The sequence below is a fragment of the Arvicanthis niloticus genome, chromosome 6 (assembly GCF_011762505.2).
Source record: "Arvicanthis niloticus isolate mArvNil1 chromosome 6, mArvNil1.pat.X, whole genome shotgun sequence".
NCBI classification, from domain to species: domain Eukaryota; kingdom Metazoa; phylum Chordata; class Mammalia; order Rodentia; family Muridae; genus Arvicanthis; species Arvicanthis niloticus.
This window is the reverse complement of record NC_047663.1, coordinates 17,712,657-17,736,674: the sequence shown is the minus strand read 5'-3', so window position 1 is coordinate 17,736,674 and position 24,018 is coordinate 17,712,657. Positions and strand designations below refer to the sequence as shown.

The following is a 24,018-nucleotide window of genomic DNA, read 5'->3' as shown; positions in this document are numbered from 1 at the left end:
CAATGCAGGTCACAGAGAGGACATTGTTGTGGAAATATGGATTCCTGGCATGACCCAGTCATGTTCCCACTTGGTCTTGGTTTCATAGCTTGTAAAAGGGCAGACTGGGTCATCTTTAAAACTTTTTTTTATGGTTAGTTAATTAATTGTGTGTGTGTGTGTGTGTTTAGTTGTGATATGGGTGTCCGATATGGGTGCAGGGAACTGAACTCAGGTCCTGTGGAAGAATATCAGATACTCTTCACTGATGAAGTATCTTGCTTCCTCTCTCTCTCTCTCTCTCTCTCTCTCTCTCTCTCTCTCTCTCTCTCTCTCTCTCTCTCTCTCCTGGATCTCTCTCTGAACCTGGAGCTTACTGATTTGGTATGACTTGCTGGAGAGGGATCTCCAGGGACCCACTTCTCTCTACCTCTGTAGAGGGATTACAGACTATGCTGGCTAGTTTTATGTCAACTCGATACAAGCTGAAGTCATCAGGGAGAAGGGAGCCTCAACTGAGAAAATGTAAGATTGAGGAAGCCTATTGGACATTTCCTTAACTAGGGATCGATGGGGAATGGCCCAGGCCATTGTGAGCAGTGCTGTCTCTGGGCTGGTGGTCCTGGGTTCTATAAGAAAGCAGGCTGAACAAGCAACGACGGGCAAACAAGCCAGTAAGCAGCATCCCCACAGTCTCTGCATCAGCTCCTGCTTCCAGGTCCCTGCCCTGTTTGATTTCTGTCTTGACTTCCTTCAGTGCTGGACAATGATGTGGAAGTGTAAGCCAAATAGACCCTTCACTTCCCAGCTTCCTTTTGGTCATGGTGCTTCATCACAACGATGGCAACCCTAACTAGAACACAGGGGTAGGCTGCTGGATAGGCTTTTGTATATGGGCACTGGGGGTCTGCACTCAGCTCCACATGCTTGTGTTGGATAAAAACAATCTTGTGTGTTTGGTGAGAGAGAACTCGTGGTCTCTCCTTTCATGAGTTTATACCCAAAGGAAAATAATACATATGTGGAAAGTAAATCTATGTTACAGGACAAAATAGTGTTTCTGAGGATTGAGGAAGGGGTGGGGATGAGAACAAGAGATTGGAGGAAAAGAAGGAAGAGGAGGAGGAGGAAGAAAAAAAGGAGGAAGATGAGGAGGAAGAGGAGGAAGAGGAAGAGGAGGAAGAGGAAGAGGAGGAGGAGGAGGAGGAAGAGGAGGAGGAAGAAGAAAAGGAGGAGGAGGAGGAGGAGGAAGAGGGCTTCATGAAATAAATGTGGCAAACACGTAGATCAACAAGGAAGCTGAGGCAGGAGGCCAGTCAGGCAACTTAGTTGGCAAGATGCTGTCTGAGAAAGAGTAAAAACAGAAAAAAGAAAAGAAAGAAAACAAAACCAGGCATGGTGGCCAACCCGAGTAATCCCAGCTCTCCGGAAATAGACAGGAGTAGCCGAGGTTCAATGTCATCCTTGCTTACACAGTACGTTCCAGGTTAGCCTGAGCCATGTGACTCACTACCAATCAACCAATCAATCATCAATCAATCAATATACACACTGGGGATATAACTCAGTGGTAACCTGCCAGCCTAGCATGCACACGGCCTTAGGTTCCATCCCAAGGTGTTTGTTTGTTTGTTTGTTTTTAAAGCAAGAACTACATTCATTATCCTAAATTTTAAGATTTGACTAAAAAAGGAATAATGAGGAAAAGTTCCTGAAAACAGGACTTGAGATGGGCAAGGAGGTGGGAAGGAAAAGGGACTGAGGGAGGTTGTCCCCAGGCTGGTCCCCAGGGATTCCACTTGCTTCTCTTTATTTGTCCCCCCAGTGGACTCAGCAGGAAGGACCTGACACTACGCAGCTGGGGAGATGACTCAGCACTTATGAGTGTCTGCTACTCGGGCACAGGATCTGAGTTCAGGTCCCAGCATCCATGTGGGGCAGCTCACAACCACCTGCCATTCCAGCTCCAGGGGATCTGAAGCCCGCTTCTGCCCTCTGCAGGCACTTGTGCGCATGTGCACACACAACCCCTCCCCATTACTTAAAGATAAAAGCACATTTTAAAAAGATCTAGGACCATCCCTGAAAACCCAAGTTACTCTTTTCTAAGGCAAGCACCGCAGTAAGTACTGCTTCCAGGCCAGCATACCTGAGTGCACACAGTGTGGCAGCTGCCGTGGTCTCATTTCCATCCAAGTGATGCATTTTCATACTTACAGTGTGAATGTTATTAATGTTGGGAATGAGGAAACCAAGGCCTGAATAGAGGTTGTGAAATTCTGGTCCTGCTCTGATTCTAGACATTGGTGAAATCATGTTTTCCACTTTTAACATCGAATCTATCTGTCTATATCTATCTATCTATCTATCTATCTATCTTTTTTTTTCTTTTTTTCTTTTTTGGTTTTTCTTTTTTGGTTTTTCGAGACAGGGTTTCTCTGTGTAGCCCTGGCTGTCCTGGAACTCACTCTGTAGACCAGGCTGGCCTCGAACTCAGAAATCCACCTGCCTCTGCCTCCCAAGTGCTGGGATTAAAGGCGTGCGCCACCACTGCCCGGCCTATCTATCTATCTTTATTGGTGTAAGTGTGTGGTCTGTACTTTTTTTTTTTTTTAACTGTAGGTCTGTGTGTGTGCACACTGTGTACACATGGACACAGAGACCAGAGGTAGATGCCAGTTGCCCCCCTCCCCCACTCCATACCTTCCTCCCTCTCTCTCTATTTGGAAACAGTGTCTCTCACTGAACTAGAAGCTCATTTGTTTGGCTAGGCTGTCTGTCTAACAAGCTTCAGGAATCTACTTGTTTCTGTATCTGTTCCCCTCCTCCCACCCAGTACTGGGGTTACAGGCACTGACCTTCCTATGCCAATCTTTATGAAGATCCAAACTCAGATCCTTACACTTGTGCGGCAGGCTCCTTACTGCCTGAGCTAACCCCCAGACTTTAATATTGTGTTTAAACCCCATTTTGAACTCAGGTCTTCTAAGGTTTTATTTGTCAGCTTCTTTTCATAACTTTAAGTCTATAAGAGCACTTATCTTTCCCGTCCTGATGGGGAGAATGCCACGGAACTCTTCCTTCAGCCCCGTCAGCCTCACCTGTTTCCTTCTTTAATTGTTTGTGAACTACATAGCTAGAATTTCCCTGCCAAGTACCACTCACTCCTTGTGCGATCGAAACAGGAATTCTTAACCATAAAAGACTCTCGCAGGCCTGCGTGTACTCCTTTTCCAAGAACAGGCTTTGTACTTTGCTATCATATTTTCCGGGGGTGGGGGGAGAGGTCAGAGATCCATAAAAGGTCAAGAAGTGCTGTTTGGAGCCTTTGTGGGATTCTGTTTATCTTCTTGTTGGATGTTTTGACATTGCATCTGGCCAGGCCAGTCTTCCTCCCAGGCCACCATGAACTTGACAACAGCTCTTCTCATTTTTCCCAGAACATGCTTTATTTCCACCCTCTAAGCCCTGGCCCTTGCCCTCCACCCTCTAACCTCTGAACGTTGCCCTTCCTTGGGGGCTCACTTTGGTTTAGAGAGGCAGTTGGTGCTCTTTCTCCTGTGGCCCCACTTTTGGCAACGGGACCATTCTCACCAAGCTCCTCTGCATCTGCTCTGAGGTTGTCTTACCACAGGGCTAGTCTGTGCCTGCTTTGCTTTCTGACTCTTATGATTACACGTGTTCACTACCACACCTCGTGCTCCTCTGAAGCTCTTTCCAGAACTTTCTGGATCTGTGTGGAGCATGTGCCCCTCACCTGGATGCAGACTCCCATACTACTGAAGTCACATTTCCAATTTTCTTTTATCAGAGCCCAGTGCCTTGCACTGGTTTTCCTCCCTCAGAGGACGACAGGCATGTTTCCTCCCTGTCCTCTTGGCCCTCAGCACTTGCACCTTCTCCTACTTTAGCTTTTCTTTAGGATGGAGTCCATTGTCAAACAAGAATAATTTCCATGTCACGAACATTTAGTCATACACAAAACAGTATATGTACTTTCAAAGGTTTATCTATCTATCTATCTATCTATCTATCTATCTATCTATCTATCTATCTATTTTTTCAAGATAAGGTTTCTCTGTGTAGCTCTGGCTGTCCTGGAACTCACTCTGTAGACCAGGCTGGCCTCAAACTCAGTGATCCATCTGCCTCTGCCTCCCAAGTGCTGGGATTAAAGGCCTATGCCACCACTGCTCAGTCAAAGATTTATTCTTTAATTATGTGCATGAGTATGTCTGTGTGTAGGTTTGTGCATGTGAGTGGAGGTGTTGGCAGAGGCAGAGGCAGAGGCAGAGGCAGAGGCAGAGGCAGAGGCAGAGGCAGAGGCAGAGGCAGAGGCAGAGGCAGAGGCAGAGGCAGAGGCAGAGGCAGAGGCAGAGGCAGAGGCAGAGGCAGAGGCAGAGGCAGAGGCAGAGGCAGAGGCAGAGGCAGAGGCAGAGGCAGAGGCAGAGGCAGAGGCAGAGGCAGAGGCAGAGGCAGAGGCAGAGGCAGAGGCAGAGGCAGAGGCAGAGGCAGAGGCAGAGGCAGAGGCAGAGGCAGAGGCAGAGGCAGAGGCAGAGGCAGAGGCAGAGGCAGAGGCATTGGATCCCCTGGAGCTGGAGTTGTAGTTGGTTGTAAGCCATCCAATTAGGGTGCTGGGAATACAACTCTGGTCCTCAGCAACAGCAGTGCATACTCTTAATGTCTGAGCCATCTCTCAGCTTCTACTTGCAAACAATCTTTGTCATTTTGCATTTGCTACATCAGATATGGTATGACATACTGGTGACAGAAGTATCACGGTGTAACTGAGCTGATATCAGGACAGGGGGTGTCTCTGTTTTCCATGGAAGACTTTGGTGTGAGAGAATGTGGTGAGCCAGCTGCTGAGTTTGGCTGGATTTCATCTTCTCAGGCCTGGGGCATCACAGGAGACTCAAATGATGGCTTCCTTAGTTCTGCCCCTTCTTCACTCTATTCCCATCCATCCCAGCTTTCAGCTCAGCTCCTCTGAGCTCCCACAAGAAAGGACGGGGGGCTGGAGAGATGGCTCAGCTGTTAAAAGGACTAAGATTAGATTGCCAACACCCACATGGTTGCTCACAACTGTCTGTAACTCTAGTTCCAAGAGATCCAGTGTTCTCTTCTGACCTCCACAGGCACCAAGCACACATGTGGTGCACATGCAGACAAAACACCCATATGCACAGAATAAAGAATAAATACATCCAAAATTAGAAAGAAAAAAAAAAAAAAAAAGAAAAGAAAAGAAGAGAAAAGAAGGGCCACGCCTAGCACAAAAAGCCCTGTCGCTAGTTAGAATGTAGTGAGATTCAAGCATTATCTTGCTATTTATTTGAGGTATTTTATTGCTGATGTTGTTTTAATTAGAATTAATTTTCCTTATTTTCTCATTTTTCCTCCTCTTGGAAATAAAACCCAGAGCCTTGTTCATCACACTGTATCCAAGCCCTCCTTGCCTTTGGAGTAGAATGAAGCTTTTGTAATATATGCATATATGATAGTGTCTGGTTTCTCACAATCAATGGTGGCTGGCTGATATTTTGCCTGGACTTTGAGGTTTTTTTTTTTTTTTTTTGACTCAAATAGCATCAAACTCTTGCCCTTAAAGAATATGAAGTGTAAGCCGGGCGGTGGTGGTGCACGCCTTTAATCCCAGCACTCGGGAGGCAGAGGCAGGCGGATTTCTGAGTTCGAGGCTAGCCTGGTCTACAGAGTGAGTTCCAGGACAGCCAGGACTACACAGAGAAACCCTGTCTCGAAAAACCAAAAAAAAAAAAAAAAAAAAAAAAAAAAAAAAAAAAAAAAAAGAATATTAAATGCAGCATGGAAGCAGAGTCTTGTCTTTGCACAACACATGTAAAGTGTACCAAGTAGAAGGCAGCTGTTGTAAGATAGGTGCTATAAAAGGAAACTGGGCTGGGCTGGTGAGATGGCTCAGTGGTTAGGAACACCAGCTGTTCTTGCAGAGGATCCTGGTTTGATTCTCAGCACCCACACGGAGCCATGATCAAATATATTTTAAAGTGATACTTTTTGGCTTCCATATTGTTGTACCGCTGACTAAAGATAGAAAGCAAATTTACATGTAAAAGATGGATGTGCTTGGTCACTTTTAGATGGAGAGTTAAATGACATCTAAACATTTAATTAAGAAAACAAATCTAGATCATCTACAGTGTTTTCCAGAGATGCTTGATACTTTGATTTTATAACCATCACTGCGAAGAACACCAATACACAGGACACAATACAATTTACACCAATACATTGTATGAAATGGCAGCAATACATTCAGGATCATTAAAAAAAAATGCTCTTCCAATTTCAACCCAAAATTCATTTAACCATTTTTTTTTTTTTTTTTTTTTTAGTGATGGAGAATTTCATGCATGCCTATAATGTTTTGAGCAAACCTACATCCTGTCTCCTTCCCTCCCAATTCTTCTCCCAACCTTCCCTCCCACTATTCCCTTGCAAATTTATGAACTTTTCAGACTGACCCCTGAGTCTCCTTAGTGCTGTCAGCACGTGCATGGCTACCGACTCATCTGCTGGACTGGCAGCCTGGCAGAAGTCAAATCCACGAAGAGAGCTGACTTCCCGCCAGCAGCCCTCAAACAATCAATTTTGAGGTGTAGTCCTTTGAATTCATCATATGTAGCCAAATCTGAATTTCACCTCTGACCCTTCAACTCTGACCCTCCTGCCTCTATGTCCCAAGTGCTGAGATGGGAAGTGTATGCATCACCACACCCAGGGCCTTGTCCGCATTAGGCAGGCACTCTACTGGCCCAGCCACATCCTTAACCCTTCTTTAGTGATTCTTAAATAAAAGGCAAGGCAGCAACTCAAACTGCAAATTTTTAAAATTAAACATTCTAACACAATCCAATCCAAAGTTACACTAATTGGATACATACTGAGGAATGACTGTAGGAAAATATTTAAAGTCTTTGTTTTCCACAAGCTATTGTGTTTTTATAAAAACGGAAAACTTTGTATGCACAGGAGAAACATTGTAATTAATAACATATGTCTTGAGCTGCTGAGATAGCTCAGAGGCTAAAGGTGCTTGTTGCCAAGCTTGATGACCCAAGTTCTATCCCCAGGACCCACGTGATGAAGGAGGAGCATTGACTACTCCAAATTGTCCGCTGACCTCCATGTTTAGAAACTTTAGAAAGCGAGGCTCTCGTTGACTTAGGATAGACTAGGTCTGAAGGTTTACCTTGCAGAATCTTCTGGGCACTGACGGGGTGGATGTGAGGTTCCAAAGACCCAAAGGTCCAAAGGAAGAATCTAAGAAGCAGCAGGGTGAGGAGGGCACATGAAGACAGCCCTAGGGTTGTCTCAGGAGTACGAGCCTCTGAGTGTGGGAGGGCGATGGGACACAAGAGTAGAGAGAAGGATAGACAAAGGAGGGTAGCGAGGCAGGGAGATCCTCCTGCCTGGAGAGAAGGAAGAATGGGCTCTTTCCTTTTGTTCCTTCCTTGGACTTCTCCATGGCTTTCAGGCCAGGGCTGAGGACTACAGGCTTTCCAGGGTTGGAAACAGTGAAGCGAGGCTGCGCTGCTGTGGCAGATTCTGCTCCGAGATCACGGTCACCCTACTCTTTGTCATCCTTTCAGGAAAAAGCTGAATTCCCAGAGGGGTGGGGTGGGGGGAATTTCTGGGTTTCACCCAGGCCTTGGTCTAATGCCTGGCTTTTTCCGGTGCCGTATCAGGATTCAGCCAGGCATGGCTGGTGACTTCTTGTAATAGCCAAGACAGGAAGTGGTCAAGACCTAGAAATAGAGCAGTCCGTGGGGGTGGGAGGGTGGAACTCCTGGGGCCAGTGGCACAGAATTCCTGGACTTTGGCTTCGGCTGCTCAGCACTAGAGATCGCTTTTTTTTTTTTTTTTTTTTTTTTTTTTTTTAAACGTGGGCTTCTCAGTTTTATCTCAGAAAAGAAGATATCCAAGGGCGTTTTAACCAAAAGATGGGTGCTTTCCCCACTAACTGGCAATGCTAACTTGAAACAGTCAAGGGTGTCTGGCACCCTGTGCCATATTTACAATAAAGGAGACAGTGGGTTGTAGGGTCAGCGCTGAGTCAGACAGACCTGTTTTTAATCCCATCTTTGCCACTAACTACCTGGGTGTTCTTAAGCTAATTACCCCATCTTTCTGAGACTCTATTTGTGCTCATGTAAAATCAGGATTCTCATGTCTATTTTGTTGTTCACTGAAAATATTACAGAAAAAGTATTATGGAAAAAGATGTTCAGCATAGTATCTAGCCCCGATACTATAAAAATAAAGGTAGATAATAGTGAACATTAAAGTGAATAAAAGTGAATACCTTTTCATACCTTTAAGGCTCAGTTTCCATTTATACAGGATGGGCTATTATGAGGAACATTTAATGCCAAATATGGTGGGTGCTCTCAGTCTTTAGTTCCTACTCTTAGGAGAAACTCTGGAGAGGAGGGCTTGGGTCAGGAGCTCCTCATGGTGAGGGAAAATAGGCCAGAATGGTGTGGGAGGCCGTTCCTTTGCCTGGAGACCTGTGACGCTAACTCCCCCCTTTTTGTGGGGTTGGAGACCAAGTCCTGTGCTGCATATACTTAGTGACGTGCCCTAGAGGCCTAGCCTTGGGGACCACTCTTGGAGAGAAGGTGTCAAGGGACTGTGCAGCCACTAACTAGGTCCCACTCCACAGAGAGGCTGGAGAGCAACAAAAAGGAGTGGGTATATTGTGGCCGCTGGCTAGAGCAAGGTCCTCCATATCACAGAGCTCTAGACTCCAGGATCAGTCTTCTGAATTTGTTCTGGACCCTTGAGGTCACAGACCCACTTGAGAAGCTGGTGACCACTTTCCTAGCAACATAGACACCCAAGCTTTTGCCAGTACAAGAGATTCACAAAGCCCTGGAAACTCTGTAGGTGGAAAAAAAAAAAACAAACAAAAAAAACCTCCCTGCATTCAGAAGAGATAAGTGCTAGGCAGAGGTGGCAAATGCCTTTAATCCCAGCACTTGGGAGGCAGAGGCAGGCGGATTTCTGAGTTCGAGGCCAGCCTGGTCTACAGAGTGAGTTCCAGGACAGCCAGGGCTACACAGAGAAACCCTGTCTGGAAAAACCAAAAACAAACAAACAAAACCAGAAGAGATAAGTTCTTGAGTGCTTGGGAGGAGAGGGTTTATCTTAGTGGCTCTATTTAAGGGCTGGGGAATAACCACTGGGTTCTCCCAATGTTTAGCATGGGGCAGAAGACCTGGCCCAAATTTTCAGTCAGTTTGTCCAGCAGTGACATTGCCATAGCTTATAGCATCTTCAACATTCAGTCTGCTAGCACTGGTAGGAGGGGGCAGCTAAAGATAAGCAGTCGAAAGAAAGCAATTGGTTTCCTGACTTGTAGATAGATGTCAGGGCCAGACTGAGAATCCAGACCGAGTCAGCTCTTCATCTCTATAAGAAAATACCCAAGTTATGTAAGTTGTATAGGGAAATATTTATTAGGCTCATAGCTATAGAGGTTCAAAGGCGTGGCACCTGCATTAGGTCAGTTCTAGAGGACTCTATGGCAGATGACCAAGGAGAAGTGTGTGCAAGAAGAAGCAGTACATCTTCAGGGGAAGAAGAGCATTGGTCGGCCAGCCCTTCTCTTTTTATAATAACTTTCTTTTTTTGTTTTTGTTTTTTTGAGACGGGGTTTTTTCTGTGTAGCCCTGGCTGTCCTGGAACTCACTCTGTAGACCCGGCTGGCCTCGAACTCAGAAATCCATCTACCTCTGCCTCCCAAGTGCTGGGATTAAAGGCGTGCGCCACCACCGCCCGACTTATAATAACTTCTTAGGAAGAAATACCAAGGGGATCATAGGAGACCTGGTTAGACAGTCACTTGTAAAGCATCTCATGCCTCCAGTGACTTAAGACCTCCCCTTAGGCTCCATTTTAAGGTCCATACTGCCTCCCAGAAAAACAAACCTTTTGTGGGGCACAGTTAGACCACCTCTAAGCAGTAACAAGCACAAGGGAATAGATGCTCATATTTATGGAATACTTATTACACGCCAGCTACTGAGAGCTAAATCACTTTCATTTCAGTTCCATTTTACAGAGGAAGAAACAGAAGTTTAGGACAGTCAGGCAATTTACCAAGGTAAGTTGTGAAGCTGAGATTAAAATTCTGGCTATCTTCAACTAATTTCTGTCTTCTAACTTCTTTTTTTAATAAAGAAAGTTACTGTATGTATGTATGTATGTATGTATGCATGTATGTATTTGTGTGTGTGATAGCTCAGTTGTGAAGGTCAGATACTTCCTCCATGTAGACCTCAAGGGTCAAAGGTCATCAGGTTTAGTTACAAGTGCACTTACCTGCTGAGCCATTTTATCACATTGTCTCTTCGGCAGATATGTAAGAAATGCCTAAGAAGTCTAAATTGTGTGCTGAGAGCTGGGCAGCAGATTTCCTTTTACTCGAGCAAGGCCCTGGAGCGGGAACGAGGGACTTTTTAGAGAAGTACCAGAACAGGAATTTGATGTCAGGGCAAATTTGGAGCCAAGCAGCAGCAGCCTGTATCAGAATGAGGTGTCTCTCATCTTGGGGATTAACTGAGGAAGGTTTATGGACTTCTCTTAGCACATGGCATGGGTCATCCTGTGAAGCCCTTCTGGGCACAGAGCTTCAGTGCAGGTTTGATGAGGCAGTCATGTCTATGTGAGTCTGGGATGGCAGTTCTGGGGTTCTCACTTTCTCCTCAGCAGAGGAGAACAAGCTTCATGAATGGGAAATTTCTCTCAGTCTGACTTCCCAGGGCTCTTTGCCATTGCATCTGTAGCATCCTGGAAACCATCTGGCCCATGGCAAACGTTGCCTAATGGGAGTAAGTGACTAGATAGTGACTGATAAGGCCAAGTTCATTCCTCCCAATTAATTTCCTTGGTTAGTTCCAAGAGTACTTTCGAAGACAGCCTCCAGAACACAGAAATTCTAAGTTATGCCATTAAAAAAAAAGTCAGTATGAACCCCGAAAATCCCATTCTTCTACAAGCCGAGGGACAGATGGGTCATTTCAATAGACAGAAGGAGGTCCTCTGCCAAACATGTAGGAGGAGAAGCCTTTGGCCAGCGAGCTCCTCACGCTTAGTTTCCTCAGAGGAGTAGCTTTTCACCAAGAGGTCTGTAATCTCTCCACAAATAATAACAGAGAGAACACAGTTTTTCTATGCTCTTTAGGTTAAAGGGTTTTTCCTAACTGTGATCTCCCAGAACCAAGTAGCCCTGAGTATGGGTTGGGGTCAGGTGTGTGTGTGTGGGTAAGGTTGATATTAGGAGGAAAAGCACAGTAAACTATTAATTTTACAGATAGGGGAAAAATGATTGTAGAGAACATTTAATGGCCTTTTCAAAACCCTGTGATGGGTAAGGTTGATTGTCAACTCTATGGGATTTAGAGTCGCCATGGAGACAAGTCTGTGGGTATGGCCATGAGGGGTTTCTACATTAGGTTAATAGGCACGGGAAGATCCACTTTAACTGTGGTTGGCACTAGTCTCTGGGCCAGGATCCTAGACTGAGTAAAAAGGAACAGGTGAGCTGAGCATAAACCTTGGTAGCTCCCTGCTTCTTGACTAGAGTTGCAGTTTGATTATTTGCCTCACGTTCCTGATACTGTAATATCTTACAGCAACAAAGTAGCAAACTTTATCCCTCTAGTAGGTAGAAGACCTAAATGCAGAACCTCTGACTCTTTATATAAAGGGATTAACCGTGATCTTTGAACATAAGAAGTCCAAGATATTGCCATAAATATGTTTCATTCAATTTATAGCAGCAGCAATAACGACCTGAATAGGACAGTGGCTGCCTCGGTAGGGACGGATTTGAAGCCATGAAAGGTGCCCTATCGTGGTGCCAGCCTAAGCTGGGGAAGGGACTGTATTAGGTGACTCTTGCTTCTTTAGTGCATCTTGTATACAGCCTTCCACCCGCCGGATGCTTCTCCCTGGTTCTATCTGTTGACTGGGTTACATCGCAGGATAGACAAGCTGTTCTCCAGTATCATTGTTGGGACAAATAGATTGTGAAGATTATTTTGATTTTTAGTACATTTCATTTCGTTATTGTGTGCCGGGGCACACATGTGTCACGTATGTGTGTGTGTGTGAAAGGACAACTAGTAGGAGCTGGTTCTCTCTATCATGTGGGTCCTAGGGAATTGAACTCAGGTCATTAGGTTTGGCAGCAGCAGGTGCGCTTACCTAATGCTGAGCCACCTCTCTGGCCTCTCAATTGTTAAGATCAACTATCAAGTGCTGCGGTGAAGGACAACAAAGGGGGGGGGGGCGATCTTGATTTTTTTATTTTCAGAGGGGTTGCCTGGGATCTGGAAGACAAGTCCTTGCCCTCATAGCATCTATATGTTAAGTACGTATGGAAGAGGAGTAAATACATACAGACTCTCAGTTCCTAGTCATGACAGCTAATGATATAGAATTGCCCCTACAGTAAATAACAATGAGGTTTGGCAACATATTTAAGAAGGTGCTTTTCAGAAGCACACAAAGTGAACCTTATTTGCTAGGCTTTCTGCCTTGAGGCTCTTCCTGGATTGAAGAGCAAGAGGCTAGAGATTCGGAGAAGGGCATGTTGGGCCACTGAACAGAAGAGCAGAGGTCAGTGTTTGCTGAGGATGTGATATGAGGAGGACTCTCTTTAGAGATGAGGAAGCTAAACGGAGAGATACCTTCAGAAGCCCCCGTGGGTGTTCCTTGGGGTCTTCCAGTCAGGTGATGGGATGCATGATGGGATGCATGTATATGTTCATGGGAGAGTCTCTATGACTTTCCTAGTGTAACTGAGAGCTGAGCAGACACTGGAGGCCACTGCCAATTGCTTGGCTATGTTGGTGAGGGGAGTCAGCCTAACCAGATGCTGAGCTCTCCCTTAGGTGACTCCCCAGAGAGCTCATGCTCTAGGAATAAGGACCATGCTCTAGAGTGAACAACCAGCTCCTGAAGAGCTATTGATGGTAAACACATGCATGAGGAGGTAATCCACATTAATTGATATAAACCCAAACAAGGAGGATTGGAGGACCTGTTACCATGGCCCCAACCCAGAACACTTCTAGCTACCAAAACCCCACCAACACATGGATGTTTACATGATACATATGAAGAAACAGGGATTGGCAATCAAGTAAGTATGGTAGTGTCTTCTTGTACTCATAGTAGTGGGAGGATGAGGCAGGAGGATGGTAAGACTACAGCTAGCCTGGTTGGTATAATGAGTCCCTGTATAAAACAAAACAAAACACACAAACAGAAAAAGAAACACACAAACAGAAAAAGCCTGTGGAGATGGCCGAGGAAGTCTGGATTTATGAGTTTGATCCCTAGATCCCCAGAGGAGAGAACTAACTCCCAGGCGTTGTCTTCTGACCACACAGAAGTGCAGCAGCAGGCATGTGCCCCTTCTTCAACAACAATAATTTTAAAACTAACAATAAAAAGAAACTAATGTGGAGACACTGGCAACTGATTCAAATTAATACCTAGAAACAGATAGACAAACAAGCAAAATGCAAGAGAAACAGACCCTTAGAGGAAACAGAATGAGCTAATAAAATTTTTATGTGTCTGTGCACACATGTGCACATATACCTTGAGGTTAGAGCTGGACATCAGATGCTGTCTTCTGTCGCTTTGCTGTCAAAGGGTCTCTCACTGAACCAAGTTGAGCCAAGTTGGCAAGGACTAGCTGGCTAGTAAAGAAAACCTTAGGGAGCCTCCTGTCTCCACTGCCACGCCTCCCCCCATATTTCTCTGCCTTTTCTTTTCTTTCTTTTTCTTATCTTTAAAAATACAGGTATTTGGGCTTGAACTTAGGTCTCCATGCTCACGGGGCAGAGAGTTTATTTACTGAGGCATCTCCCCAGTCCCAGCTGACTAGAACTTTAAGCAATCGTTGTGAACAGACTTATGAACTTAAGAAGGACTAGGGACCTGACAGTTGAAGAAATAAGGAACCTGAAGAGAGAAACTGAAAGCCAAAAGGAACCAACAGGAAATTCTACAGTTAAAAAAGTAGAATTAAAAAAAATAAATGTACAATGTCTGAAATGAAAATTTTCCCCAGATAAGCTCATGAGACTTTTGAGAGGCAGAAGAAAGGGTAAGAGGTCACAGGAAGAGAGCAGTAGACCAGTGTATAGGACGAACAATGATTAATGAATGGACGAGAAGAAACTGAGGTGTGCTCAGGGGTAGAGCAGCTGCCAGGGAATTCTGGGACTTTGGGGTCCATCTCCACCACTGAAAACTGTAACAAAAAGCCTAGCCTCACCACTGTGTAAGATATCACTTAATCCCAAAAGTGTTACTTGGAGCTTCCATAGGAAAAGAGAGAAATTATTTGAAGAAACAATGGCTGAAAGTTTCTAATATGTACCATGAAAAAAAAAACAAACAAAAAACAACAAACAGTTACATATCTATCTCCCCCCAGAACCCAAACAGATAAAAACAAAAGAAAATACCAGTCACCATAGAGTGAAGTAGCTTAAAAAAAATCAAAGAGGAAGTAAAAAAAAAAAATGTAAAAGTAGCCAGGAAGGAAAAAAACTGGGAGAAACTGAACGACAGAATAATGAAGGATTAGAGTGTAACCGTGAGTTCATAGTGATACGAATCAATTAATTTTAGAAATAGAAGCAGGACAGCTCTTCTTTATGTAGAATATTAATCAATAGCGCTTGAAGGAAGTTGGAAAGCCATGTTAAATACATAGTAGCAAGCGCTGCAGTTAGGAGACATGGATTGAAAGATTGAGAGATGGCTCAGTGGGTAGCGGCGCCTGCGGCGAAGCCTGAGAATCCTCTAATTTTACTGTATGTCCATCAGTGGCTCTTTTGTTCTTTAAGTTACACTTCATTTATTTACTAATTTGTGTGTGTACATGTGTCATGTCTCCCCCTTCCTGCTCCCAGGGCTCATTCCGTGATGGCGTGTGTGGATGACAGATGCTATCTTGCTGGAGTCTGTTCTCTTTCTACCATGTGGGGCCTGGGGATGGAACTCAGGCCTTCAGACACAGAATTAAAGTACCTCTTATGAAATTTGCATTAATAACAAAGAGAAAAATGGTGGCTTTATAGTGCACAAACCTAGGAATGCATGACCATAACTATAGCATTGAAGTCAACCTTGTAATAAGACATTAACAGCCTGTGCTCCTAATGTTACCTACTAAGAAGGCACATAATTTTGACCTTTTTTTTGTGGTATTCATGCCCAAAATGACCCAATCATGTGAAAACAGAAGACAAACTATGAAAAAAATTGGCCTTGACCTTTCAAATATGTGTAAATGATAGAAAAAGAAAGAAAAAAATCACAACTTCCTGTACCAACTTCCTGGACACTTTGTGGTGTTTAACTCTGAATGACCAGTCTCCACCTGAGGCTGTCTGAGCAAGAGTTTAGACTTTGGCCTGCATTCTCCTTCACTCTGTTCAAAATGGTTTCCCTGGCTCAGCCTTCAGGAAACCTGCAGCTCCCAAGTTCGACTGCACGGACCCTGACAGTGAACACTGGGTGTACCCCCTCAATTCAGGATCCTGGGAATGGGCTCTGACTGGCTGAGCACATAGTGTGCACATATCCCTGTCTATTCATCGGTATCAGAAAGCACACCACAGGCTGAAATATTTTAACCAGGAACTGCTCTTGCTCCCACGGGGTTCTGGGCTGGGGTGAGGAGCCTTTAGAGAAGGATGCTCGGGCAATGTCTGCATCTCTGCCCACTGTCCTGTGTACTCAGCTTCTTTGACACTATCCTTTTCCGACCAGGGATGGTGTTTAAGAAGAATGACTATGAAAATACAGTAGGGTGAAGGAGAATTGGGAGATGCAGTGACTAAATACAACAGAAATGGGGTTGTGGGAAAAGCAGCATAGGTCACATTCTGTGACAGGATCGGTTTACAGTACTGAATCAACAATCTTTTGTTTGGTAATTATGATTTGGCAATCAATGCAAGATATGGACATTAGGGGAAGCTGGGGAAGGACAGAAGGAAACCTAGCACTCTGTAACTGCAAAATAAACACAACTAATTTCAAAATGAAAGGTTAAAGTCCGGAGGAAGCAGCGAGAACAAGAAGATAGGGGAAAGGAAAGAACCGGGAGGACACGAAATACAATTAACCTAAACAAAGGGACATGGGAAAGGCTGACAATTTATAAAGCTGTTTATAAGAAATATTATTAAAATCACAGTGAAATAGCCAGAAGTTCAGCATATTAGTTTAAGGAGAGTTGCAAGAATTGCTAAACTTAAAAAAAGAATCTATTTACTTTATGTGCATTGATATTTTGTCTTCATGTGTCTATATAAGGATATCAGATCCCCTGGAACTGAAGTTGCAGATGGCTGTGAGCTGCCATGAGGGTGAACCGAACCTGGGTCCTCTAGAAAAGCAGACAAGGCTCAAACACTGAACCATTTCTCCAGGCCCTGGAGCTGCTACTATAAGATAGTTCCTCTAGGGAACGCAGGCGGGTCCTTGTTAAAGTGTTCTTCAGGATGAAGGAAATGACTGAAATTCAGAACTACAGAATGGAGTGAGAGTACCAGAGGCGGTAGATAAGTGGATGAATCTCTCGATTTCCTTATTTTAGAGATGAATAACTGTTTAAAAAAAAAAAACCCTAAATTGTCAATTGCTGTTTTGTGTGTATGTGCATATGAGTGTGTGGTATATGTGTAAGTGTGTTATAGGCTTATGTATATGGTTGCATGGGTATACATCCATGTATACCCATGCACATTCATGTGGAGGTCAGAGGAGAACATGAGTGGTGGGGTGTTCTGCTCTGTTACATTATACTGTATTTTCTCAAGACAGGGTCTCTCACTAAGCCTGGAGCTGGGCTAGCCACCAGGCAGCCTTCTGTCTCTCCACTTCCTCCCATTGCACTGGGGTTATAAACTAGCATATGTCCATGCTCAGATTTTTATGTGGTTGGTGGGGATTTGAACCTAGGTCCTCATGTTGGTCCAGCAAGCACTGTTCCCCACTGAGACACCTCCCTAGCCCCACTCTTACTATTAGTTTGCTTGGGATGCTTTCCTGTTATGTAGCCTAGGGTGTATTCAAACTTGCCATCCTCCTGCCTTATCCGCAAGTGCTGGGACTGAGGTATGCTCTGCTATGAGTCACTGTGCACAGTAATAAAACACTAGGTCATAGTACCGGAGGAAATACAATTGTCTCCATGAATTTATACAGTTATAAAGTTCATACCCGCTACACGGAGTGATATAATATCCTGGTGTGTGAGAGATCTGAGGAATTAGAGTTCCCTCAGCAGAGGGCAAGGCTGAAGGAGGAACACCAGACAAGATGGCATGGAAGAGATGACATTTGAGGTGTTTTGAAAAGTAAGTGGAATTTTCCAAATGGAAAGAGGAAGGAAGGTCAGTCAGATGGAAAGGCACAGAACATTTAGGAGTGACAAGAATCTCCTGGGCTTAGGCTGGGTGACGGATCACGGCCACTTGTCAGGTCTCTCTTCTTTCCACACCCTTCCTTCAGGGGCTGCTGTAGCTCAGGCTAGTTTTGAACTCCCTATGTATGTAAGAACGACCTGGAACTTCTGGTCGTCCTGCCTCCTTAGCGCTGGAATTACTTCATCGCACCCTGTTTTCTGTAGCGCTGGGGATGGAGCCCAGTGGATGCTAGGCAAGTGCTCTTCCAACTGCGTGTCGCATCACTAGCTCTAGTTTTAATTTTTTACAGCACTACGGTTCTTCAGGATGCGCAGGCCCGGACGCTTCCTATGACCCCCTCAGCTCCAGCGTCTTGTACCTTTTGCATTTCTAGAGGTTTCCCATCTAGGGGAGACCCAAGGAAATTAGTGTAGGGATAGGAACAGCAGGCAAGCAGTCTCTGAGAAAAATACCACAAAGCTAGTGAATTTGAGTTTGGAGGCAATACAGTGACTGCTCTGAAATGTTCTCAGACACCTGCTAAGTGCAAGCAAGCATTTGTAGACTCTGTCTTTGTAGAGGCTCTGCCCAGATCCATCTTTCCGAACACAAGCTGCAGGTGTGGTACTGTCAAGCGGCTGCATGGAAAGCATTTGACAGCTGCCTGTTAACTCATTGAGTGACCGAGGCAAAGAATGAAAACTGGAGGAAAAGCAAATTGAGCCCGGCGGAGTGAAATAGCAGTGTTGATGTCTCTGCGGAGGTGGGACTAGCAGAGTCCAGGAAGTGGCCCAAGGCTACTATTTTTTTTTTTAAACCAAGCACCCAGGCGCAGACACCTGGGACCCAGATGCACACAGGACCCCCGAGGGCGCGGTCTTCTCTAGGGAACGCGGGCGGGTCCTTGTGGGTGGAGGGCTGGGGAAGAGAGGCGCGCAGTTTCCCAATCACACTCAGCCTCAGGCAGGGTCCAGGCGGGCCCCGGAGGGAGGGAGGGAGGGCGAGCGCTCGGCCCGCCCCGCTGTGTCCCACCCACCCAGTCCCCTCCCCTCCTTTTCCCTCCCCTCCCGCGGCAGGAAAAGCAGCCGTGGGCACCAGGCTCGCCGTGGCGTGCGCCCGGCGTGAAGGGCAGCGGACAGGATGCGAGCACGGTGGCCGGGACAGCCCTGGGCCGCTCTGCTGGCGCTGGGGGCGCTGGCGGGCGTTGTCATCGGAGGTGAGTGGGGTGCGCAAACTGCGGTGGGACAGTGGGAGCTGGAGCTGAGAGGCTGAGGGGCGGGGGGCGGATCCTTCCTCCCGTGGCCTCGAGGGCGCTTCTCTGGTGGAGGAGATCCTGGCCTGGCCCTGGTAGCAAAGACAAGATGGGGCTCCGCTGGGCCGCCCCAGTGCTGGCAGAAGGATGCGACTCACCTGCTTGGGTGTGTGTGTACATTCTGGGTTGCCCCTTTCTCTTGAGTGCGGCATGTCTACATCCCTCGAGTTTGTTCTTCTGGCCACACCACTCATCAAGGAAGAGCAGGATTCGGGCTCTGCCCCTTCTGGGATCGACTTCTCACCCAGCACTCCCTGACTCTGTGCTGGGAGTCAGCACAGAGGTCCTTGGGGCTGGCTTTGTCTCTCCTTCGTGCAGCCCACAGCATCAGCTGCCTGGATAGGCAGGCTTTCAAGCCCACTAATGCTTCGGGGAAGGGGAATCATCCAGTCCGCAGAGCCCTAGGGGAGCTGGAGGTGGAGCAAGTTAAACCCTGCAGATTGTGTGTGTGTGTGTACACACGTGTGTAATACAGTCTCATATATTTCAGGATACTTCACACTCTGTGTAGTCAAGGGTGACCTTGAACTTCAGACTCCCCTGTGCCTCTACTACTGAGTGCTAGGATTATAGATATGTACCGCTTCTCAGGGTTTATATGCTGCAGGGAGTTGAACCCAGGGCCTTCTCATGGCAGGCAAGCGCTTTATTAATTGAGCTACGTCTCCAGACCCAGATGGACTATTTGTTAAAGGTAAACTTTGTTGAGTTTACTTTGAGGTTAAGTAATCCAAAGATATTTTGGTGGCTGCCTTCAAGATCCTTTTACCACGGCACAGATGAACATAGACATGGGACAGGGAAAGGGGTTTCAGTGGAGAACTGACAGCTGTCCTTTGTTGCAGAAGCTTCCAAGCAAAAGATGAAAACTGTGGTCTTTAGCCTAATTGAACAAGCTTTGTGACCACAGAGCAGCAACCAGGATCTCCAGCATTCTACCCTGGAGATATCACAGTCTCTGTCAGCTGCTGGTAGCTGTGGTTGGGGAACAGGGAAATCGACCAGGAAAGCTGATGTTTCTAACAGATAGGGGACCTTTCTTTCTTTCTTTCTTTCTTTCTTTCTTTCTTTCTTTCTTTCTTTCTTTCTTCCTTCCTTCCTTCCTTCCTTCCTTCCTTCCTCTTTCTTTCTTCTTTCTTTCTTTCTTTCTTTCTTTCTTTCTTTTTCGAGACAGGGTTTCTCTGTATAGCCCTGGCTGTCCTGGAACTCACTCTGTAGACCAGGCTGGCCTCCAACTCAGAAATCCACCTGCCTCTGCCTCCCAATTGCTGGGATTAAAGACATGCACCACCACTGCCCAGCTTAGGCTAACTTTCATGAACTTGAAACCTTTTAAAAATGTCTACTTTCCATTTTTTTAATTGGCACATAATGACAGGGCATGCCTAAGTACAGCGAGAAAGTGTATTCACAGATAACAGATACACTGTACAAGAGGTAGCTAGTATTTTTGTGTTAGGCAACTTCCAGTTAGTCCCAGCTATTTTGAGATTATATTTAAAACACTTTGTGGTTTATTTGTATCTATAACTTTCAAATTAACTTCTGAGTGTCATCATCATTATCACCATCATCTGTAGTTTGAGAGGTAATGAGTTAACAGTGCATAGGCAACACTCTCTTCCCACCTCTCCCGAACCCCTCATTGGTTTGCAATGCTCCATATAGGATCACACTGCCCTGGTATACCTAAGCCTGGGTTTAAAGATCCCTTAGTGGTGATGGGGGAGATGAGGAGGCTGGACAAGTATGAGGACCTGCATCCTGTCCCCAGAACTTATTTAAAAAGCCTGGTGTTGTGGACTCACTAGTGAGCTAGCCTGGCCTACTTGGGAAGCTCAGGCTAGAAAGAGATCCTGCCAAAAAAAAAAAAAAAAAAAAAAAAGTGATATTTCTGAGGAATGAAGGCTGTCTTTTGGTCTCCACTCAGGGACAATTGTGCATGAAGACGCATGTGAACATGCGTATGTACATCAAACAAGCAATGATGCCTTTAGGATTCCTGTTCATAGATTTGCTGGGACTGGGATAATCTAGAGAGGTGATGGCTTGTGGTAATCTAGCCTCGGACTCTCTCTGTCCTGTTGAGGAACAGAGGATTCAGGAGCATCCTGTAAAAGAAGTGTCTGTTGTACTCACAGGCCATCTCAGTGTTGGTGGCAGAGTTGCAAACATCACTAGGTCCCTGGGGAAGGAGGTGGTGAGGTGATTTTGGGGACACACAGTGTTGAAGGGACACAGACCAGGGTGGGAGTGAGGTGCCACAGAAGGGCTGTCGGAGTAGGAGATTCTGAGGAGACACTGACGTTCAGTTTCTGTCTACAAAGATAATCTTTTTAGCTTCATCTAAATACTTTGTTTCGAGGCTTCCTTGTATTGTAGTGGGTATTCTAACCTGACTGGGGCAGCCAGGATGAGGTGCTTGGTTCTCTTCTAGAGTCTGTATTCTGACAACTGTCCAGCTAAAGCTCTCTTCAGGAATGCTCGGGGCCTGGAGACACGAGGACAGGCTTTTTGCTGGGGAAAACGGACAGCTGGGATTTAAGCAGGTGGGATGTAGATTTGATCCTCTGCTTTGCTCCTGATTGACCATGTGATCTTGTCAAATTACCTAATATCTTAGTCTGATTTCCTCACTTGTAAAATGGAGAAAAATAGTCACTCTCGTTTGCAGACTAAATGTGACAAAGGCTCAAATGAAGAGTTCCATGCATAGTGATTCCTGTGTACCATGTGTGGTGATTCCTGTGTTCCATGCGTGGTGATTCCTGTGTTCCATGCGTGGTGATTCCTGTGTTCCATGCGTGGTGATTCCTGTGTTCCATGCGTGGTGATTCCTGTGTTCCATGCGTGGTGATTCCTGTGTTCCATGCGTGGTGATTCCTGTGTTCCATGTGTGGTGATTCCTGTGTTCCATGCGTGGTGATTCCTGTGTACCATGCGTGGTGATTCCTGTGTTTCATGCGTGGTGATTCCTGTGTTCCATGCGTGGTGATTCCTGTGTTCCATGCGTGGTGATTCCTGTGTTCCATGCGTGGTGATTCCTGTGTTCCATGCGTGGTGATTCCTGTGTTCCATGCGTGGTGATTCCTGTGTTCCATGCATGGTGATTCCTGTGTTCCATGCATGGTGATTCCTGTGTTCCATGCATGGTGATTCCTGTGTTCCATGTATGGTGATTCCTGTTGTCATTAAGCTGTCTACAGTGGACTGCAGACCAGAGCTGTTGTTGCTTCATGCATCGGTGTGGTCCAGGCTCCCAGCTGAGACTTCAGCTCTCATAGTCTCTCAATTCAGCCTGTTCCTCTGTGGTATCTTGGCATATTTCAGCCCTCAGGACCTGCAAGAATCTACAGAGAAGGCCCGGGAGGAGAGATGTCCACACATTCATTTTTTCCCCGAGTCTCAATTTTGAATCGAGAGAGCGGTAAAACCCACACATAAGACTTCAGTCTCTATAGGGAGAGCAAAATGTCTATTTTGTTCAACACTGTGCCCAGTGCTTGGCACACAGGCAACAAAAGAATTATGTAGGGAACGGTATAAGAAGGCACCTAGATGTAATGTCTCTTTACGTGAATATCTAATATTTACACATTTGCAGTCCCTGGGGTTCTACCTGATCTCTCTCTCTCTCTCTCTCTCTCTCTCTCTCTCTCTCTCTCTGTGTGTGTGTGAGTGTGAGAGAGAGATACTGTATGTGAATGTATGTGTTTGTGAGAGTGTCTCTGTGTGTATTTGTGTGTGTCTGTGTCTGAGTGAGTGTGAGTGTGTCTGTGCGTGTTTGAGGGTATGTGAGAGTATGTGTGTGTGTGAATGTGTGTCTCTGTGGGAGTATGTCTATCTGTGTGTATGTGTGTCTCTCTGTGTGTGAGTGTGTGCATGTCTCTCTCTGTGTATCTCTCTGTGTGAGTGTGTATGAGTGTGTCTCTTTGTGAGTGTATGTATGTGAGTGTGTATGTGTGTGTGTATGTATGTGTTTGTGTTTTACTGAGAATGGAACCCAGGGTTTTGTGCACACTAAATGTGCTTCACTACTAAACCACAACCAACCCCAGCCCTTTGGACCTTTGCACTGATGTCCATCCTCTGATCAGAAGATTACAGTACACAGGGGGTCCTCTGAAGTGTCTCCCCTTTCCCTACCTTTGGAGGAGTCACTAGAACGATCTTTTCTGTTCTACTGCTCAAGTTTGTGAGCACGAGGGCAAAGGTGAGAAGTGGCATTTGTGTCCTTGGAAGAGCATCTGATGGGACAAGGAGGAAATGGAGTGAGGAGGGGGATCTGAATGTGACTCTAGAACTTCTAGAACTCTCCGATGCAAACTCTTCCTTTGTGGCTCCCCACCCCCCTTGGCTCTCTGTTTATCATCTCCTCCAGCTGCAAGAATCCTGCCCTTGTTGGCAGAAAGAGCCAGGAAGCATGCCCACAGGAACCACAAGTCATGAATCAGCAAACAGATAATTAACTGGGCAAGGGGTGTGTGTGTGTGTGTGTGTGTGTGTGTGTGTGTGTGTGTGTGTAGCTTCAGGAATAAACCACTTGGCTTGTCCTTAGCCTCTGTGCTGCCCACAGTGTGGCCTGCTGTGTCTCACATCTCCTCCTCTCCCTTCTCCCCCAGTGGAAAGGGCCATGTACCTACTGCCAACTCAGGCTGCTAGTGGATGTGAACCTAGGATGGGGATGATGCTGTCCAAGGCTTCTTTTTTTGGAAACTACCAGCATTTATTAGAACTTGAGACTATGTAGCATAATGATAAACACTCACCCTCCTCTCCAGGCACACCGTGTCCCCAGGAAACCTTCACTTCTTTTAAGGGGCTAGGACTGGGGGCTAGAAACCTGGCTAGCAGTTGAGAGCACTTGTTGATCTTATAGAGGAGCTGGGTTCAGGTCCCAGCACCCACATAGTTGCTTCACAACTGCCTGTAACTTCAATTTCAAGGGACATGACATTTTCTTTCGATCTCCTTAGGCACTGCATACATACATACACTCAGTCAAAATCCACACAAAATAAAAAGTATACATCTTTTAAAAGGAGTGTTGGGCTAGAGAGATGGCTCAGTGCTTAAGAGCATTTAATATTCTTTCAGAGGACTTGGGTTCAGGTTTTAGCACCTATAGGAGACAGTTCCCAACTATCTGTAACTCTAATCCTTGGGTGTACATGCTGCACACAAACTCATATAGACACACACACACATACCAGTGTGCATGCCATAAATTATCACCGCCAT

General features: G+C 45.8%; 1 protein-coding gene across 1 annotated transcript in view; it reads left to right on the top strand.

Moving 5' to 3' along the window:
• The first annotated feature begins 18,522 nt into the window (after window positions 1-18,522).
• Window positions 18,523-24,018, top strand: part of Itgb3 (integrin subunit beta 3) — a 57,089-nt gene continuing 51,593 nt past the window's right edge. Inside the window, exon 1 of the mRNA XM_076935628.1 lies at window positions 18,523-18,681. Coding sequence (XP_076791743.1) covers window positions 18,606-18,681 — 76 coding nt within the window. The 5' untranslated portion in view covers window positions 18,523-18,605. The remainder of the gene's footprint in view (window positions 18,682-24,018) is intronic.